At 42.4% G+C, this 19,316-nt stretch overlaps 1 protein-coding gene across 2 annotated transcripts in view; it reads left to right on the forward strand.

The window, feature by feature from the left end:
* The window catches only part of ABCC2 (ATP binding cassette subfamily C member 2), a 71,661-nt gene that overhangs the window by 24,495 nt on the left and 27,850 nt on the right, over positions 1 to 19,316 (forward strand). For both annotated transcript variants that reach the window (XM_082673608.1, XM_082673607.1), the window contains exons 13-19: positions 201 to 347; positions 1,504 to 1,588; positions 2,295 to 2,361; positions 3,833 to 3,959; positions 5,804 to 5,980; positions 14,048 to 14,215; positions 16,765 to 16,945. In XM_082673608.1, the coding sequence (XP_082529734.1) occupies positions 201 to 347; positions 1,504 to 1,588; positions 2,295 to 2,361; positions 3,833 to 3,959; positions 5,804 to 5,980; positions 14,048 to 14,215; positions 16,765 to 16,945 (952 nt within the window). The remainder of the gene's footprint in view (positions 1 to 200; positions 348 to 1,503; positions 1,589 to 2,294; positions 2,362 to 3,832; positions 3,960 to 5,803; positions 5,981 to 14,047; positions 14,216 to 16,764; positions 16,946 to 19,316) is intronic.

Raw genomic sequence — 19,316 nt, forward strand, 5'->3', positions numbered from 1 at the left:
CAATGCCATTAGTTGACTTTATGACCTCAGGCAAGACATTTCCTCCTCTTCTGGGCTCAGGTTTCTCATCTGTAACATGGGAGGGTTGAGATAATCCCTAAGACTCCTTCAACTGTGATACAGCACTGTGTTCCTGAGACTTAGAACAAGGCTGCTTGATCCCTGTTAGGAATAAATCACTGATGGCTTTGCTTTTCCAGGTGTCTGTGATCACGTTTTCCGTTTACGTCCTGGTGGATAGCAGTAATATTCTGGATGCAGAAAAGGCCTTCACCTCCATCACCCTCTTCAATATCCTGCGCTTTCCCATGAGCATGCTTCCCATGATCGTCTCCACCATGCTCCAGGTAGGTAGGAACTCTCACTGCTAACTGATTAGCTCGGGTTAAAAGCCTTAGAGTCCAGAATGACTGGTCTGTCATATCTCATTTCTAGCTTCTGCTGGTGAACCTTCAATTAGAGAGATTTTTTTGGTCTCTGGAGACCAACAGTTTGATTTAGTAAAATCACAAGCTCATTGAGCCCCAGTTTTCCTGACTATAAACTGAGGATAATCATCCCAGTCTCATCCATCTCCTTGTGAGGTATTTATGGAGCATTAGGGAAACATGGCACAAAAGGAGAGAAAAGGCTTCTCTTTGGATGAAGCCACATACATGGTGGTAAAACCAAATGCAACCTGGGAGCCTCAAGGTGTCAGAAAATGGGCCGTAGGGAGTGTTTGGGTCCTGAAAACTGAGCACAGTCACTGAGATAGACCAGGTACCAGACCTCAGGAGGACGTTCACAGGGCAGGTGGCAGACTGGTGAGGCAGCCAGGATGACAAAGTGTGGCGACCTGCATTCATCCTGGAGGTGGCTGGCTTCAGACAGCTCAGGCCATAGGAAGGACTGGGGTTTAGGAAAAGACCTCTCCTGGTACTGGAGGGTGTTAAGGAAGGCTGATAGATTTGGCTGATAAATAACATGCTCTTTTTAGATTCAGATAGTTTATCGCATAGAGAGCAAAAGCAGGATCAGCAGTGGTGACAGCTCCCTGCATGACAAAGGGGCCTGATGACCATGGCATGTGGGCAGTGAGGCACCGTATGGGTCATGGACTCAGTTAAAGAAGAACATGCCAGGGGCCCAGTTACCAGAACCAGACAGAAGTTTTGTCTTAGAAGAAGGCAGAAGACAGTTTCTGGAACTAGGTCCAAAGAGAGCAGTAGAACTGACCTCCCCCCACACCACAGTGAGTTTTCTGAGGGGCTGAAATAGAGCATCTTAATTTCCCTCTGTTCAGAGTGGGCTGGCCCCCAGGGCTGAGGTGTGGCTGAATCACGCTGGGGAGGGGGGCTGAGGGTAGGGGGCCAGAGGTTCCAGGTGTGGCAAATAGCAAATCATGGGCAAGAAGCTTGGCAGGTTGACTATCTGCTTCCACATCCAAGGCTGATGACGAAGTCAAACTCCTCTACTTGTGCTTGTCACTGAGGTTTTTTTATCCTTTATGTCCTTCTCTAGGCCAGTGTTTCCGTAGAACGGCTAGAGAAATATTTGGGAGGGGATGACTTGGACACATCTGCCATTCGACATGACTGCAATTTTGGTAAGTGAATTTGGAAGTTGCATCCCATATATATTCACAGTGCTGGCACCAGTACTTTGCAGCAAGAAACTGATGGAAAGGGAAAGCTAGGGGACTTACCTTGCACCTATATTTGCACAGTATCCATACCATTATTACTTAAATTATGCTTTCATTTAGAGCAGATTGCTTAGCCAGATTGCCAAGCTAAGCAGGGGCAGCTATTCTAAGGATAAGCAGGGAATCCTGCAAAGGATCTAGAAAACAAGTCAGAATGGAGCCAAGCATGTGGAATTGGGAAGACAGGCTGGAGTGAAGGAACACACAAGTTCTAAAGGTTTAAGGACTGGGGGGCATCATAGCCAGAAGGAGCAGTGGGTCTGGAATCCAGGGCAGGGAATGGCTGAGTTTATATTCAGAAGTGGGATTTATACGAGACTAGGCAACAGAGGGCCTGGGAATGTACCCAGGCTGTCTGTAGATCAAGAATCTGGGCTACCAACAGGCTTGGGACTCCTAAGTAAAAAAACGACATCATATGCAGGCAACTCTTGGTATCATCCCAGGACCTTTCATTTGCCTCTTGTCAGCTCAGGAGTCAGCACCTGACAGAGGCAATCTTGGGCTCTGCTGGAGGAAGCAGTGAGGGACACCTGAAGGCTAAGAAAGGGCAGACAGACATGTGGGGACCTACATCTGACTTAAAGAGGGGACTTTTTCTCAACAGACAAAGCTGTGCAGTTTTCTGAGGCATCCTTTACCTGGGACCACAATTCGGAAGTCACAATCCAAGAGTGAGTTGTCTCCTTTTCCTCTTGCTGTTTTTTAGGATTCTCTTTGCCAGTCTTGTTATTGAAAAATTCCATGTAATATAATACATGGGGAAACGAGCTATGTGCATGTGTTCAGTTAGAGACTAGTGCAGGCTAAACTCTTGGAGGGATGAACTGACAGCAAAGATCCTGAGCCCCTGTCCCTGTAACTACATCTGCTACCCTGCTTTCCTACTGTGGGACAGTGCGTGTCCAGCTGAGAGCCTATGAAGACATTTATTCTCCAGACTGGATGGAGGTAGTACAGGGTTGGCAGGTAGCCTAGGTCTCTGGGTATGGTAGTGGATACACACAAGAACCTGAACTCAATTTAAGTTCATTTATTCACTTAAGAATAGTAATCAAGAAAAATCTGCCTCCTTTGCCCAGGGTGGTTGTTGGGAGCTGCCTCTATAATCAACTTCAGATCTGGAATTTTTCATCTACATAACCCATTCTCACATTCCCCTGCCTTAAGCCAACCCTTTCTTGCCACATTGCTGCATGTAATGTGTTCCTTAAGCACTGTATGTACTGGTACGGCCAACTCAGCCACTGAGCACAGCACTACAGAGCACACCGGGAGCCCAAGCAGGCCAGATATTTTCTTCACAACTGAGTATACCTGATCATCTCCCTGCTACACCCAGAACTTTCCACATTTCTCTCCTATTCCTAGATCCTTTAACATGGACTCTGGAGCTTGCCCCAGCATGTGTCAGGCAAGAAGCCCCACCTCTGAACCTTCCCAACCTGAAAGCCTCACTTTGCAGAGAGTAGAGTGGACATAGCTCCCACTTTGCTAGTAGGATAAGTCTGGAAGGAGTCCAGCTCAAGGGGCAGGTTCAGAAAGCCTGTGAACAAGTTCCCCATGTTCCTAATGTTCTAGGGACTCAAATAATAGGGCCAGAACAGAGTTTCCAGGAGCCTGGCCCAGTGTGGGCCCCTCCCCAGTCAGACTCAGCCAGATCTCCGGGGGAGGGGAACAGGGAATCTGTGCTTTCAGCAAGTGTTTTATTGAATGGTTATTCTCATTGAATGGCCAACTTCGGGATACATTAATCTGGTCCAACCCCATTAGTTTAGAAACGAGAGTCCAGGAGAAGTGGTCCTCCAAGATCACACAGCTCGGCAGTGGCAGAGTTGGGACTTGAACCAATAGGGTCTTGTTCAGTGGTACCACGTTGGTTCTAAAATAATTTTTCCAGTGGAAACTCACATTTGGCACAAACAATTTATATATGAGGACTTACTCTCGAAACTCTTAGAGCAGAAAAAAAATCATTAGAGAAATACTTTGGAGTATTGTATATGCAAGACAAATTTTCCAATCTTGAGGGAAAATCTCCTAATAATCGGACTTCCTATGGAGCATCTGAGAAGTGGCTTGAACTTCTCCTGAATAACACCCCTCCACACGCCCTTCTCTTTCAAGTGCACTTCTGTCTTTCAGCGTGAACCTAGACATTATGCCAGGCCAACTGGTGGCTGTGGTGGGCACTGTGGGCTCTGGGAAATCCTCCTTGATGTCAGCCATGCTGGGAGAAATGGAAAATGTCCACGGGCACATCACGGTCAAGGTGAGAAGGAATGCCAAGGAGAAGACTTCTGACACTCAAATGTGGTCTCTTGGCGCTGCCTTCTCATTGGGAGAATGAACTAGAATCTGATAACTACTCCTGTCATGTTGCTGTAGGTGAGGTCGTGGAGAAATGGTAGATTCTTTGCCCCACCCCACATATATAATCATACTCTGGGGTAGATTCTAAAAACCTGCATTTTTAATGAGCTCCCCAGGTGATTCTCATATGCATACTAAAGTTTGAAAACTTGAACAGAGATGTCTTCTATCAAAGTATAGGTAATTCTATATCTGTGTTTCTGAAAACCTCACGTTCTGCGAAACCGTACAATAAAAATAATAGGACCTGGGGTAAAGAGTTGCAACAGATCATTAAAAACATATGTAACTTTGTAAACAGGGTAGCAACAAAAACAACAACAGCGATAACAATTAAAACAGTAGCACTGGGCTTCCCTGGTGGCGCAGTGGTTGAGAGTCCGCCTGCCGATGCAGGGGACGCGGGTTCGTGCCCCGGTCCGGGAAGATCCCACATGCCGCGGAGCGGCTGGGTCCGTGAGCCATGGCCGCTGAAAAAAAAAAAAAACAGTAGCACTGTAAAATCTCCACTGACAATTACACCCAGCTTCACAATTAGTTCTGGGCCTCTCACCTCTTCCTTTGAGAGCTGGGTATTTTTTTATTATTATTATTATTTTCTTGCGGTACGCGGGCCTCTCACTGTCGTGGCCTCTCCCGTTGCGGAGCACAGGCTCAGCGGCCATGGCTCACGGACCCAGCCGCTCCGCGGCATATGGGATCTTCCCGGACCGGGGCACGAACCCGCGTCCCCTGCATCGGCAGACGGACTCTCAACCACTGCGCCACCAGGGAAGCCCGAGAGCTGGGTGTTTGAGGGCACTTGCTTCCGTACAAAAACATGACATAGAGTATAGATGTCGTCAATTATAATTTTTTTAAATAGAGAAGAAATGTTTTCATGGCATCTCCATCAGTACTCTCAGCTTCCCCAGAGAGCTAAATTTAGGGGAAATTACAGGTATTTGGAATCATTTAACCAGCCACTACTCGCACCAAAAAGAGGCACGTCTATAGATTTTTAGCTTTTCTTAAGATCTTCATATATTGCTAAGCCTTTCTTCTTAATTATAAGAAAGCTTGCCCCTAATTGCTTTACACTGACATGCTTGGAAAAATTTTAAGAACCAACACTTCTTCCACATTATACTGACATTATTCCCTGATTTACTGATTACTAATGAGATAATTTGCATTAAATAAACATGCAGTATAGCAGAGCAGACTCTACAGATTTAACTCTGCCTCCTAACTCCTTTCAAGAAGCTTTTTCTTGCTAACTCATAACTGGGTTTGTCCTCAAACACAGGTGTTTATCAGGCTCCATCTCTCATTTGACACGATCTGTTTTGTGCATCAGTCTGGTACCCAAATTTCAATCTCTTAGTTCTTGCTTCCTAAGATGTTGTCTACACCATTCCCCCATCAGTGTTGGCCCTCTGTTGGTCCTAGTAAACTCTTTGGGGTCTGACTAAAAGCCTGTTCTAGAAGCAGCACGTGCAGTCATCCTCCATTTTTTGGATCATGGCTAGAGAGTGATAGTCCAAAAATGGAGACTTCAAATGATGCATAGGATATTGAATCTTTCTCCCTGGATGGTGCAATAAATACATGCACCTTTATAAATATCAATTGCTCAGTCAGCCTGACATTTTTTAAAAATCTACATTCCATTTGTTCCTCCCAACTCCTGCCACCCCCTCCTTCAACACTGCATTTCCAGAGGAACAAAACTGTCGTATGGTCTGACCCTTCCCATCCTAGGGCACTGTAGCCTATGTCCCGCAGCAGTCCTGGATCCAGAACGGCACCATAAAGGACAACATCCTTTTTGGGTCAGAGTTGGATGAAAAGAAATACCAGCAAGTTCTGGAGGCCTGTGCCCTCTTCCCCGACTTGGAAGTGCTGCCTGGGGGAGATCTGGCTGAGATTGGAGAGAAGGTACTTGGGACACCAAGGGGCCTTGAAGGGTGAAGAAATAATGAAGGAAAAGAGTAAGGGTGATGAAGAAGTACATGACAGTAAAATAGTTGATCAATTTTGATGGTCAAGCCTGGAACAAACACCAGAAAACATGAGTTTGCACAATATTTTGTGCAAATAACTCAGAAATTTAAAATTTTGTACCTAGAAGCAAATATAGGAACTGTGTAACCTAAAGGAGAGATGATGAGGCTACGACCTGAGAGGTTAACTAAGAAGCAGCTGACCCAAATTTGACCTCACAGGTGGAGGGCCAGAGGCAGACCAGAGCCTAGTTGTCCTGACTCTACTTCTGTATACCAGTGAGGACCAGAGTACGGTTCTAATAATCTGCTTTGAACACATAGAAATTTAGAGTATATTATTTTCTCATGTTGTCAAATGCCTTTCTTAAAAATTAGTTTTTAATGACTGTTTTGAATTATATGAATATAGTATAATTTGTTTAGAAATCCCTGATTACTACATATTTGGGATGTTTTTATACTCTTTCCCCATTACTAAACATGAATATAGCAGTTTTTGGGGGAAAGATCTTGAGATGTTAGAAGACTAGTGAAGATATAGCTCTAGAATGATTTTGTTCATTAATTCAGCATATTTTTATTGAGTACCTACTATGTGCCACACACTATTTTAAGTGCTGGAGTTACATCCACAAACAGAGGAAATCTACCCTGATATAGCTCTACATTCTCATGGGGAAGAAGCAACAACAACAACAAGATAAGTAAATTATATGATATAAAATGGTAAGTTGGCCATGCTTTTAATTATTGGGCCTAAAGTTATTTATTTGAATCAAAGATATTTATTTGTATAAAGGAACTTGTGTTACTGAACTGAACTTGGGTCTGGCTGCCCACCACACAGCACAGCCAATCTACTGACGTTGCGTTGTGGTGAATGAAAGTACAGTGTTTATTGCAGGGCCCAGCAAGGAGAATCGTCAGCTCATGCTCAAAAGACCCAAACTCCTCAATAGCTTTCAGGGAATGTTTTTTTTATTATTATTTTAAAATATTTTAAAATTATTATTTTTAAATATTTATGTATTTATTGGCTGTGTTGGGTGTTAGTTGTGGCATGTGTGATCTTTTGTTGTGGCGCATGGGCTCTTCACCTCGTTGTGGTGCGTGTGCAGGCTTCTCTCTAGTTGCGGCATATGGGATCCAGAGCATATGAGCTCTGTAATTGTGGCACATGGGCTCTTTAGCTGTGGCACATGGGCTTAATTTTCCCGCAGCATGTGGGATCTTAGTTCCCCAAACAAGGATGGAACTGGTGTCCCCTGCATTGCAATAGAAGCTTTTTTTTTCTTTTAACATCTTTATTGCAGTATAATTGCTTTACAATGGTGTGTTACTTCCTGCTTTATAACAAAGAGAATCAGCTATACATACACATCTATCCCCATATCTCCTCCCTCATGCATCTCCCTCCCACCCTCCCTATCCCAGCCTTCTAGGTGGTCACAAAGCACTGAGCTGATGTGGCTGTTTCCCACTAGCTATCTATTTTACATTTGGTAGTGTATATATGTCCATACCACTCTCTAACTTCGTCCCAGCTTACTTTCGCCCTCCCCGTGTCCTCAAGTTCATTCTCTATGTCTGCGTCTTTATTCCTATCCTGCCCCTATGTTCTTCAGAACCACTTGTTTTAGATTCCATATATATGTGTTACCATACGGTATTTGTTTTTCTCTTTCTGACTTACTTCACTCAGTATGACAGTCTCTAGGTCCATCCACCTCACTACAAATAACTCAATTTCGTTATTTTATGGCTGAGTAATATTCCATTGTATATATGTGCCACATCTTTATCGATTCATCTGTCGATGGACACTTAGGTTGCTTCCACGTCGTGGATATTGTAAATAGAGCTGCAATGAGTATTGTGGTACATGACTCTTTTTGAATTATGGTTTTCTCAGGGTATATGCCCAGTAGTGGGATTGCTGGGTCATATGGTAGTTCTATTTTTATTTATTTATTTTTTAACATCTTTATTGGGGTATAATTGCTTTACAATGTTGTGTTAGTTTTTGCTTTATAACAAAGTGAATCAGTTATACATATGTTCCCATATCTCTTCCCTCTTGCGTCTCCCTCCCTCCCACCCTCCCTATCCCACCCCTCCAGGCGGTCACAAAGCACCGAGCTGATAACCCTGTGCCATGTGGCTGCTTCCCACTAGCTATCTACCTTACGTTTGTTAGTGTATATATGTCCATGCCTCTCTCTCGCCCTGTCACAGCTCACCCTTCTCCCTCCCCATATCCTCAAGTCCGTTCTCCAGTAGGTCTGGGTCTTTATTCCTGTCTTATCCCTAGGTTCTTCATGACATTTTTTTCTTAAATTCCATATATATGTGTTAGCATATGGTATTTGTCTTTCTCTTTCTGACTTACTTCACTCTGTATGACAGACTCTAGGTCTTTCCACCTCATTACAAATAGCTCAATTTCGTTTCTTTTTATGGCTGAGTAATATTCCATTGTATATATGTGCCACATCTTCTTTATCCATTCATCCGATGATGGGCACTTAGGTTGTTTCCATCTCCAGGCTATTGTAAATAGAGCTGCAATGAACATTTTGGTACATGACTCTTTTTGAATTATGGCTTTCTCAGCGTATATGCCCAGTAGTGGGATTGCTGGGTCATATGGTAGTTCTATTTGTAGTTTTTTAAGGAACCTCCATACTGTTCTCCATAGTGGCTGAACCAATTCACATTCCCACCAGCAGTGCAAGAGTGTTCCCTTTTCTCCACACCCTCTCCAGCATTTATTGTTTCTAAATTTTTTGATGATGGCCATTCTGACTGGTGTGAGATGATATCTCATTGTAGTTTTCATTTGAATTTCTCTAATGATTAATGATGTTGAGCGTTCTTTCATGTGTTTGTTGGCAGTCTGTATATCTTCTTTGGAGAAATGTCTATCTAGGTCTTCTGCCCATTTTTGGATTGGGTTGTTTGTTTTTTTGTTATTGAGCTGCATGAGCTGCTTGTAAATTTTGGAGATTAGTCCTTTGTCAGTTGCTTCATTTGCAAATACTTTCCGCATCCTGAGGGTTGTCTTTTGGTCTTGTTTATGGTTTCCCTTGCTGTGCAAAAGCTTTCAAGTTTCACTAGGTCCCATTTGTTTATTTTTGTTTTTATTTCCATTTCTCTAGGAGGTGGGTCAAAAAGGATCTTGCTGTGATTTATGTCATAGAGTGTTCTGCCTGGGTTTTCCTCTAAGAGTTTGATAGCTTCTGGCCTTACATTTAGGTCATAAATCCATTTTGAGTTTATTTTTATGTATGGTGTTAGGGAGTGTTCTAATCTCATACTTTTACATGTACCTGTCCAGTTTTCCCAGCACCACTTATTGAAGAAGCTATCTTTTCTCCATTGTATATTCTTGCCTCCTTTATCAAAAATAAGATGACCATATGTGCGTGGGTTTATCTCTGGGCTTTCTATCCTGTTCCATTGATCTATATTTCTGTTTTTGTGTCGGTACCATACTGTCTTGATTACTGTAGATTTGTAGTATAGTTTGAAGTCAGGAAGCCTGATTTCTCCGGCTCCGTTTTTCCTTCTCAAGATTGCTTTGGCTCTTTGGGGTCTTTTGAGTTTCTGTACAAATTGTGAAATTTTTTCTTCTAATTCTGTGAAAAATGCCATTGGTAGTTTGGTAGGGATTGCATTGAATCTGTAGATTGCTTGGGGTAGTATAGTCATTTTCACAATGTTGATTCTTCCAATCCAAGAACACAGTATATCTCTCCATCTGCTTATATCATCTTTAATTTCTTTCATCAGTGTCTTATAGTTTTCTTCATGCAGGTCTTTTGTCTCCTTAAGTAGGTTTATTCCTAGCTATTTTATTCTTTTTGTTGCAATGGTAAATGGGAGTGATTCCTTAATTTCTCTTTCCTATTTTTCATCATTAGTGTATAGGAATGCAAGATATTTCTGTGTAATAATTTTGTATCCTGCTACTTTATGAAATTCATTGATTAGCTCTAGTAGTTTTCTGGTATCATCTTTAGGAGTCTTTATGTATAGTATCATGTCATCTGCAAGCAGTGACAGCTTCACTTCTTTTCTGATTTGGATTCCTTTTATTTCTTTTTCTTCTCTGATTGCTGTGGCTAAAACTTCCAAAACTATGTTGAATATTAGTGGTGAGAGTGGACAGCCTTGTCTTGTTCCTGATCTTAGAGGAAATGGTTTCAGCTTTTCACCATTGAGAATGATGTTGGCTGTAGGTTTGTTATATATGGCCTGTATCATGTTGACGTAAGTTCCCTCTATGCCTACTTTCTGAAGGGTTTTTATCATAAATGGGTGTTGAATTTAGTCGAAAGCTTTTTCTACATCTATTGAGATGATCATATGGTTTTTCTCCTTCAGTTTGTTAATATGGTTTGCCACATTGATTGATTTACATATATTGAAGTATTCTTGCATTCCTTGGATAAACCCCACTTGATCATGGTGTATGATCCTTTTAATGTGCTGCTGGATTCTGTTTGATAGTATTTTGTTGAGGATTTTCGCATCTGTGTTCATCAATGACATCAGCCTGTAGTTTTCTTTCTTTGTGACATCTTTGTCTGGTTTTGGTATCAGGGTGATGGTGGCCTCGTAGAATGAGTTTGGGAATATTCTTCCCTCTGCTATATTTTGGAAGAGTTTGAGAAGGATAGGTGTTAACTCCTTTCTAAATGTTTGATAGAATTTGCCTGTTAATCCATCTGGTCCTGGACTTCTGTTTGTTGGAAGATTTTTAATTACAGTTTCAATTTCAGTGCTTGTGATCGGTCTGTTTATATTTTCTATTTCTTCCTGGTTCAGTCTCAGGAAGTTGTGCTTTTCTAAGAATTTGTCCATTTCCAGGTTGCCCATTTTATTGGCATATACTTACTTATAGCAGTTTCTCATGATCCTTTGTATTTCTGCAGTGTCAGTTGTTACTTCTCCTTTTTCATTTCTGATTCTATTGATTTGAGTCTTCTCCCTTTTTTTCTTGATGAGTCTGGCTAATGGTTTATCAATTTTGTTTATCTTCTCAAAAAACCAGCTTTTAGTTCTATTGATCTTTGCTATTATTTCCTTCATTTCTTTTTATTTCTGATCTGATCTTTGATTTCTTTCCTTCTGCTAACTTTGAGGGTTTTTTTGTTCTTCTTTCCCTAATTGCTTTAGGTATAAGGTTAGGTTGTTTATTTGAGATGTTTCTTGTTTCTTGAGGTAGGGCTGTATTGCTATAAACTTCCCTCTTAGAACTGCTCTTGCTGCATCCCATAGGTGTTGAGTCATCGTGTTTTCATTGTCATTTGTTTCTAGGTATTTTTTGATTTCCTCTTTGATTTCTTCAGTGATCTCTTGGTTATTTAGTAGTGTATTGTTTAGCCTCCATGTGTTTGTATTTCTACAGATTTTTTCCTGTAATTGATATCTAGTCTCATAGCATTGTGGTCAGAAAAGATACCTGATACAATTTCAATTTTCTTAAATTTACCAAGGCTTGATTTGTGACCCAAGATATGATCTATCCTGGAGAATGTTCCATGAGCACTTGAGAAGAAAGTGTATTCTGTTGTTTTTGGATGGAAAGTCCTATAAATATCAATTAAGTCCATCTTGTTTAATGTATCTTTTAAAGCTTGTGTTTCCTTATTTCTTTTCATTTTGGATGATCTGTCCATTGATGAAAGTGGGGTGTTAAAGTCCCCTACTATGAATGTGTTACTGTCTATTTCCCCTTTTACGGCTGTTAGCAGTTGCCTTATGTATTGAGGTCCTCCTATGTTGGGTACATAAATATTTACAATTGTTATATCTTCTTCTTGGATCGATTCCGTGATCATTATGTAGTGTCCCTCTTTGTCTCTTGTAATAGTCTTTATTTTAAAGTCTATTTGTCTGATATGAGAATTGCTACTCCAGCTCTCTTTTGATTTCCATTTGCATGGAATATCTTTTTCCATCCCCTCACTTTTTTTTTTTTTTTGAATATCTTTATTGGAGTATAGTTGCTCTACAATGGTATGGTAGTTTCTGCTTTATAACAAAGTGAATCAGCTATACATATACATATATGCCCATATCTCCTCCCTCTTGTGTCTCCCTCCCACCCTCCCTATCCCACCCCTCTAGGTGGTCACAAAGCACCAAGCTGATCTCCCTGTGCTATGTGGCTGCTTTCCACTAGCTATCAATTTTACATTTGGTAGTGTGTATATGTCCATGCCACTCTCTCACTTTGTCACAGCTTACCCTTCTCTCTCCCTGTGTCCTCAAGTCCATTCTCTACGTCTGCATCTTTATTTGTGTCCTGCCCCTTGGTTCTTCAAAACCATTTTTTTTAGATTCCATATTTATGTGTTAGCATATGGTATTTGTTTTTCTCTTTCTGACTTGCTTCACTCTGTATGAGAGACTCTAGGTCCATCCACCTCAATACAAATAACTCAATTTTGTTTCTTTTTATGGCTGAGTAATATTCCATTGTATATATGTACCACATCTTCTTTATCCATTCGTCTGTCGATGGACACTTAGATTGCTTCCATGTCCTGGTTATTGTAAATAGTGCTGCAATGAACATTGTCGTCCCCTCACTTTCAGTCTGTATGTGTCCCTAGGTCTGAAGTGGGTTTCTTGTAGACAGCATATATATGGGTCTTGTTTTTGTATCCATTCAGCCAGTCTCTGACTTTTGATTGGAGCATTTAATCCATTTACATTTAAGGTAGTTATCGATATGCATGTCCCTATTACCATTTACTTAATTGTTTTGGGTTTGTTATTGTAGGTCTTTTCCTTCTCTTGTGTTTCCTGCGTAGATAAGTTCCTTTAGCATTTGTTGTAAAGCTGGTTTGGTGGTGCTAAATTCTCTTAGCTTTTGCTTGTCTGTAAATGTTTTAATTTCTCGGTCGAATCTGAATGTTATCCTTGCCAGGTAGAGTAATCTTGGTTGTAGGTTTTTTCCCCTTCATCACTTTAAATATGTCCTGCCACTCCCTTTTGGCTTGCAGAGTTTCTGCTGAAAGATCAGCTGTTAACCTTATGGAGATTCCCTTGTATGTTATTTGTTGCTTTTCCCTTGCTGCTTTTAATATTTTTTCTTTGTATTTAAGTTTGATAGTTTGATTAATATGTGTCTTGGCATGTTTCTCCTTGGATTTATCTTGTATGGGACTCTCTGCACTTCCTGGACTTGATTGACTATTTCCTTTCCCATATTAGGAAAATTTTCAAGTATAATCTCTTCAAATATTTTCTCGGTCCCTTTTTTTTCTTCTTCTGAGACCCCTATAATTCGAATGTTGGTGTGTTTAATGTCGGCAAGACAGATTCTTAACCACTGGACCACCAGGGAATTCCCCAGGAATGGTTTTAAAAGGCAACATTTGGGGTGAGGGTTGCAGCTTGTAGACTTCCTTCTGATTGGTTGGTGGTAAAGTGGCAGGGTGATGTTTCAGGAATCTTAATCATCAACCTTCTGGTTCCAAACAGTCTGGGGCTAAATGCTTGTGGTCAACATGTAGTAACCATCCTCCACCTGGGTTAGAATCTTAGTTTCTGTAGAATAGTTCAATAATATGCATCTAATTGTTACATATACCCGTTGAAGAGGAGGTAGGACTCTGTTTTATAGTTGAACTATTGTTTCTTGACTGCTTTTCCTTTGTTTCTGCATTCCCTCACTTCCCTAGTTAGTAACGGCTTGAGTCTGCTCCTTGGAACTCAGGGAAGGCCTAGGAGACTAAAGTTTTTTTCTACAAATAAGAAAGGGGGGACACAGGGGTTTTTGTACACAGGAGGGCCCTCCAGTGTCCTGCTTGGTTTCAATCCCCCCTTTCCTTTTATACTCCCTTGAGGGGAACAGGTATGGGAGAAGAAAGGTCATGAAGTTTTGGATAGAGATGTTAATCATAGATTCAGCAGAGGAATCTATGCAGAGGAATTTTAGTGGGACTCAGTTTCAGTACTTAATAGAAATTATTTTCTTCTTCAGGGTATAAATCTCAGTGGGGGTCAGAAGCAGCGGATCAGCCTGGCCAGAGCTACCTATCAAAATTCAGACATCTATATTCTGGATGACCCCCTATCTGCTGTGGATGCTCATGTGGGAAAACATATTTTTAATAAGGTCTTGGGTCCCAATGGCCTGTTGAAAGGCAAGGTGAGAAATTATTTAAAGTGATGAAGACATGAGGAGGGGAACACATCTCCTAGGACTGCTGGGTACTGAAGCAGATTTCCTTATTTACCTTCCCCCTGGGCTGCTGGGGAGATACAGTGTCAGACTGGTCCCCCAGGAGATGATTTGGTGAGGGCTCCCATCTTGAGATCATAGCTTATGTGGGAACTGGCTAATTTGAGTCTTATTCTCTGGCTCCAACATTGAGCCTTTTAGGATGATTAATTATGATAAAAAGTCCTTTGAGATCTGTGGTATAATAAGAACTATATTTGGTCTTTTTCACTAGGTCCTGGCACAGAGCTCCTAACCCTTAGAATTTCCTGAGTGATACTAAGAATGTCTTTTGTTATTCACAATGAGCCCCTTTAGATCACACCTGAGTTTATGCTAATGAGTGACTTATGGAGGGGCCCCTAGATAGCCTCTGGACAAGGCTGTTCCTCAGAAAGACCAAGTGATGGGAGGATTGGAACTTTCAGCCCCACATACCAATTTCTGGGGAGAGGAGGATGGGCTGGAGACTGTGTTATAAAAATTCTTGAATAAGGAGATTCAGAGAGCTTCTAGATTGCTGAGAACATTAAGGTGCTGGGAAAGTGGCACACCTGGTGAGAGATGGAAATTCTGCACAAGCACCCCACCCCCGAAACCTTACCCTATGCATCTCTTCCATTTCACTGTTCCTGAGTTGTATCCTTTGTAATAAACTGGTAAACAGTAAGTAAAGTATTTTCCTGGCGTCTATGAGCCATTCTGGCAAATTATCAGACCTGAGGAGGGGGCCATGGAAATCCTCAATTTACAGCTAGTTGGTCAGAAGTATGGGTGGGATCCAAGACTTTCGGCTAGCATTAGAAGTCAGGGCAGTCTTGTGGGCTCTGGGTAGCTGTGGGTTTCTGGGTAGCTGGTGTCAGAATTGAACTGTTGGACACTCAGAATCGGTTGGTGTCAGAAAACATGCCAGAGGACCCAACAATTTACCTTGCTGGGACACAGGTCATCCTGCAAGTATTAGAGCTCTACTCTAAGAAGGCACTTTCCTGGAACTCTTGCAGGATGTTGGAGCACTATGCCTGGAAAGGATGACTCAATCTGAATATAGAAATAAGCCTATATGTTTTGGGTATTCATTATGTCGCAGGCCTGTGCCAAGCACTTTGATTGCATTGTCTCATTTGATTCTTGCAATGCCCCTGTGAGATAGTACAGATAAAGTGGCCAGAGCAAGTCACTGGAGCTGGTCATAGGCTTTCCTTACCATAGGCAAGTTAGCACAGTAGGCTGAATGCGAGAGGGGCTGACAGAGCCCAGCGCCCCTTGAGGGTTTGAGTATGCTTCTCACCAGTAGCAAGTCTAGTGTGAGGGCTGTCAGCACTCCATCTGTGTTTGGCCTTTTCCCTTCAAGGTTTTTTGAATGCTGCCAGTCAGAGGGTGGCAGGGTTGACTGGGCTGCTGTCCCACTGAGGCCTTTTGCCTCTCTCTTGGGTCAGTGAGTCCACAGGAACTCACTCTCCCTCCTATGCCTGGTCCTGACTTCTGTCCATAAGGCTAATTGGCTCCATTCATTCATGAACTGAATACCCACCCTGGGCCTGGTTCATTGCAAAGACTGGGCACACTGATGAAAAGGTCTCATCCCTGCTCTCAAGTAACTTACAATCGAATTGGCAGACAAACCAAAAAGCAAGCAATAATGTTATAATACAAGAATCATTTTTAATGGCAGAATATACAAACTACCATGGAAACACTGGAGGAATACCCAATTCTTGCCTGGGGATTCAGGAAAGGCTACCGGAAGAGCTGGCTTTGAGCTGAGACTCAAAGGATGAGCATCTCCCAAGTCTTCCTGATAAGAGCAACCTAGTGTCTGTGGGGCTGTGAAGTAGAGAGCAGAGGCAGTGGGCTTGGGCTGTCTCTCTAGAGGCCCATCTCAACCCCCTAGACCCTATCTGAGTCTCATTACTGATCTGTGAGTTTTTATCTTTCTTTGAGTGGAATCACTGTTTCAGTAGTCAATGTAGTCCATAAATAGACAAGAATACAAGGGATGCCAAGTCTTCCACGCCAGGGAGGGCCTGGGCCAAAGACACAATTTCTTGCCCTATAATGATTCTAACATACTAAACTAATCTGGGCAGTTCTTGTTAGATCAGTTACCTGTTTAGTGGGGGGGGGAGTTAGTTTTGCATGCCTCAATTATACTGATAGCCCTTGATCTCAAGTGACGTCCCTAAGCCCAACTCTTGGCTACCAGGAAGCTGGAGGAAAACGTGTGTGGGGCAAACCTCATTGTCACTACAGGAAAATAACTGTGAATATATCCATGATGACAGGAGTCTCATCTTACACATGGGGTCAGGTTTTAGGATGAGGTGCTGGGAAGTAAAGAGGAAGTAAGAGATCAAGTGGTCAGGGCCACATTTTGAAGGAAAGCCCCACAGTGACTCTGTTTTTCCTTTTCCTTAGTAAGCTAAGGAACATGGTGGACACAGGGCAGTCAGCACAACTTACTGTTATTTTTACAGACTCGACTCTTGGTGACACACAGCATTCACTTTCTTCCCCAAGTGGATGAGATTGTGGTTTTGGGGAATGGCATCATCGTGGAGAAGGGATCCTACAGCACTCTGTTGGCCAAGAAAGGATTGTTTGCTAAGAATCTGAAGACATTCATAAAACAGACGGGTCCTAAAGACGAGCCCACAGGTACGTAAAGAGGATTGGAACAGGATAGAACTTGGGTAGGGAAGGGGTAGAAGTAGTAAACCACCACTATTTACCTCCTGAACTGTTCAGTATCCAGTGAACTAAATTTGGAAATAAATTATCCGGAGATCCAATATCTGTCCTTTCTGTGTTTTGTGTCTCTGTAAAGAAACACAAACATAGAAACTTTACATCTCAGCCAAACTGGGGGATAATCCTGCTCATCTGGTCTCTGACATGCAATCAAAGGGCACTCTTTAGAGGATGACTGGAGATTTGGGGTGATTAGCCCTTGTGGAAGAGACACCAGTGGCACAAGGGGCCCCTTTTAGGGAATGCCCTGCTTCTATTGACTCAAGTCACATATTCCACCCCATCTACCCAAATTCATGAGAACCACTTCCTGGACAGCTTTGTAATACCTGGTACTAATAATGTACTGCTAAATTGTTGATACGCCCTAACAAAGGGATTTGACGAATACACCAAAAGCCACTGGGTGTTCTGAACCAGAAAAAAAATCATGGCAGTTGCATAGTCTCACAGTGTGCCACAGGAATAGCCCCTACCCAATACCACTACCACTGGGGTCGCTGATCAGCCCCAGTCAGTAATGGAGCCCTGGTCTCTGGGGTCCTTCTCAAGAACCTGCCAGCAGTAGTCCTGTGCATGGTTCTGGGTATCTGCTTCAGGTAGCAATTATCAGCAAGAGGTCAGGACTGAGAAAGCAAGATCTGGAGGGTACAGGGGCATTCCGAAAGTCAATCAGAAGAGGCAGTAACTACACAGCCTGCAAGTGGGATCACAGTCAGGCCTTGAGGTCAGGACATGTGATGGTTTAAAACCACAAGAGTCGGAAAGAAAAGCCTAAACCAAGAAGTCTGTAAGCATTGGTGGGACAGGGCGGGAACAAAGAATACGATGGTGTGGGCTATAGGGACTGGGACCCAGCCCAGGAAAGTGGGGCAGGGATTCCAGCAGAAAGGAAGGGGTCAGAGCTTTCCATCAGTCTTTATGTGCTCCAGGACAGGCCTGGAGAAAACAAAAAGTACCTGCTTGGGGACTGAAGATCTCCAGCAAAGGGTAGTGTCTGATGCTGGATACCCCTGAGTTACTGCTCAGTCAGCCACATCACCACAACCTGGACAGTTTTCTCCTTCTAGTTCTAAACTTTTTCTGATTTGATCTTCTGAGTTTCTAAGTTCTGTTTATAAACCCCCATGGGTAGACAGCCCCTTTGAAAAATCCTATCTTTTGTGTACAAAAGACAGTTTGCAAAACAGCTCATTAAACCCTTGCTCTGGGAAACATAGATAGGCCATTTCTGAGAAGTTGTATAAGCCCCACTGCCTGGCATGCTGTTGTGTCGGCTCTGGGCTCAAGGTACAAACTACAAGATGGTAGAATAAAGGGAAGGTCAGGAGGGCAAAGGTGACCTGTATCAACATTGGCTCTGTGTATTTCTTAATTAGCTGCCATAACAAAACACTACAAATTGGGTGTCTTAAACAACAGAAATGTATTGTCTCACAGTTCTAGAGGCTAGAAGTCCAAAATCAAGGTGTCAGTAAGATTGGTTCCTTCTGAAGGCAATAGGGAAGGATCTATTCCAGGTCTTTCTCCTAGCTTCTGGTGGTTTGCTGGCATTCGTTGGCATCCTTCATATCAATCTCTGCCTTCATCTTCACATGGTGTTATACCTTATGTGCATTAGTGTCCAAATTTCCCCTTTTTACAAGGACATCAGACATATTGGATCAGGGGCCCATGCTAATGGGCCTAATAGAGATGTTCTCTATTTGGTGAGAACTTTTCTTTAGATCCTTAGACATGGTTTCCTGTTGTTCTTTGAATATATTTATCATAGCTGATTTAAGTCTTTGGTAAGTCCAACATCTGTGCTTCCTTGAGTACAGTTTCGACTGCTTTTTTCCTGTGTACAGTCCCATACTTTCCTGATTCCTTGTATGTCTCATAATTTTTTGTTGAAAACTGATCTTTTTCTTTTGAACATCTTTATTGGAGTATAATTGCTTTACAATGGTGTGTTAGTTTCTGCTTTATAACAAAGTGAATCAGCTATACATATACATATATCCCCGTATGTCCTCTCTCTTGTGACTCCCTCCCACTCTCCCTATCCCACCCCTCTAGGTGGTCACAAAGCACTGAGCTGATCTCCCTGTGCTATGTGGCTGCTTCTCACTAGCTATCTATTTTACATTTGGTAGTATATATAAGTCCATGCCACTCTCTCACTTCATCCCATCTTGCCCTTCCCCCTCCCTGTGTCCTCAAGTCCATTCTCTACGTCTGTGTCTTTATTCCTGTCTTGCCCCTAGGTTCTTCACAGCCAGTTTTTTCTTTTAGA

The sequence above is a fragment of the Grampus griseus genome (genome assembly GCF_964374135.1).
Source record: "Grampus griseus genome assembly, chromosome: 16".
Taxonomy (NCBI): domain Eukaryota; kingdom Metazoa; phylum Chordata; class Mammalia; order Artiodactyla; family Delphinidae; genus Grampus; species Grampus griseus.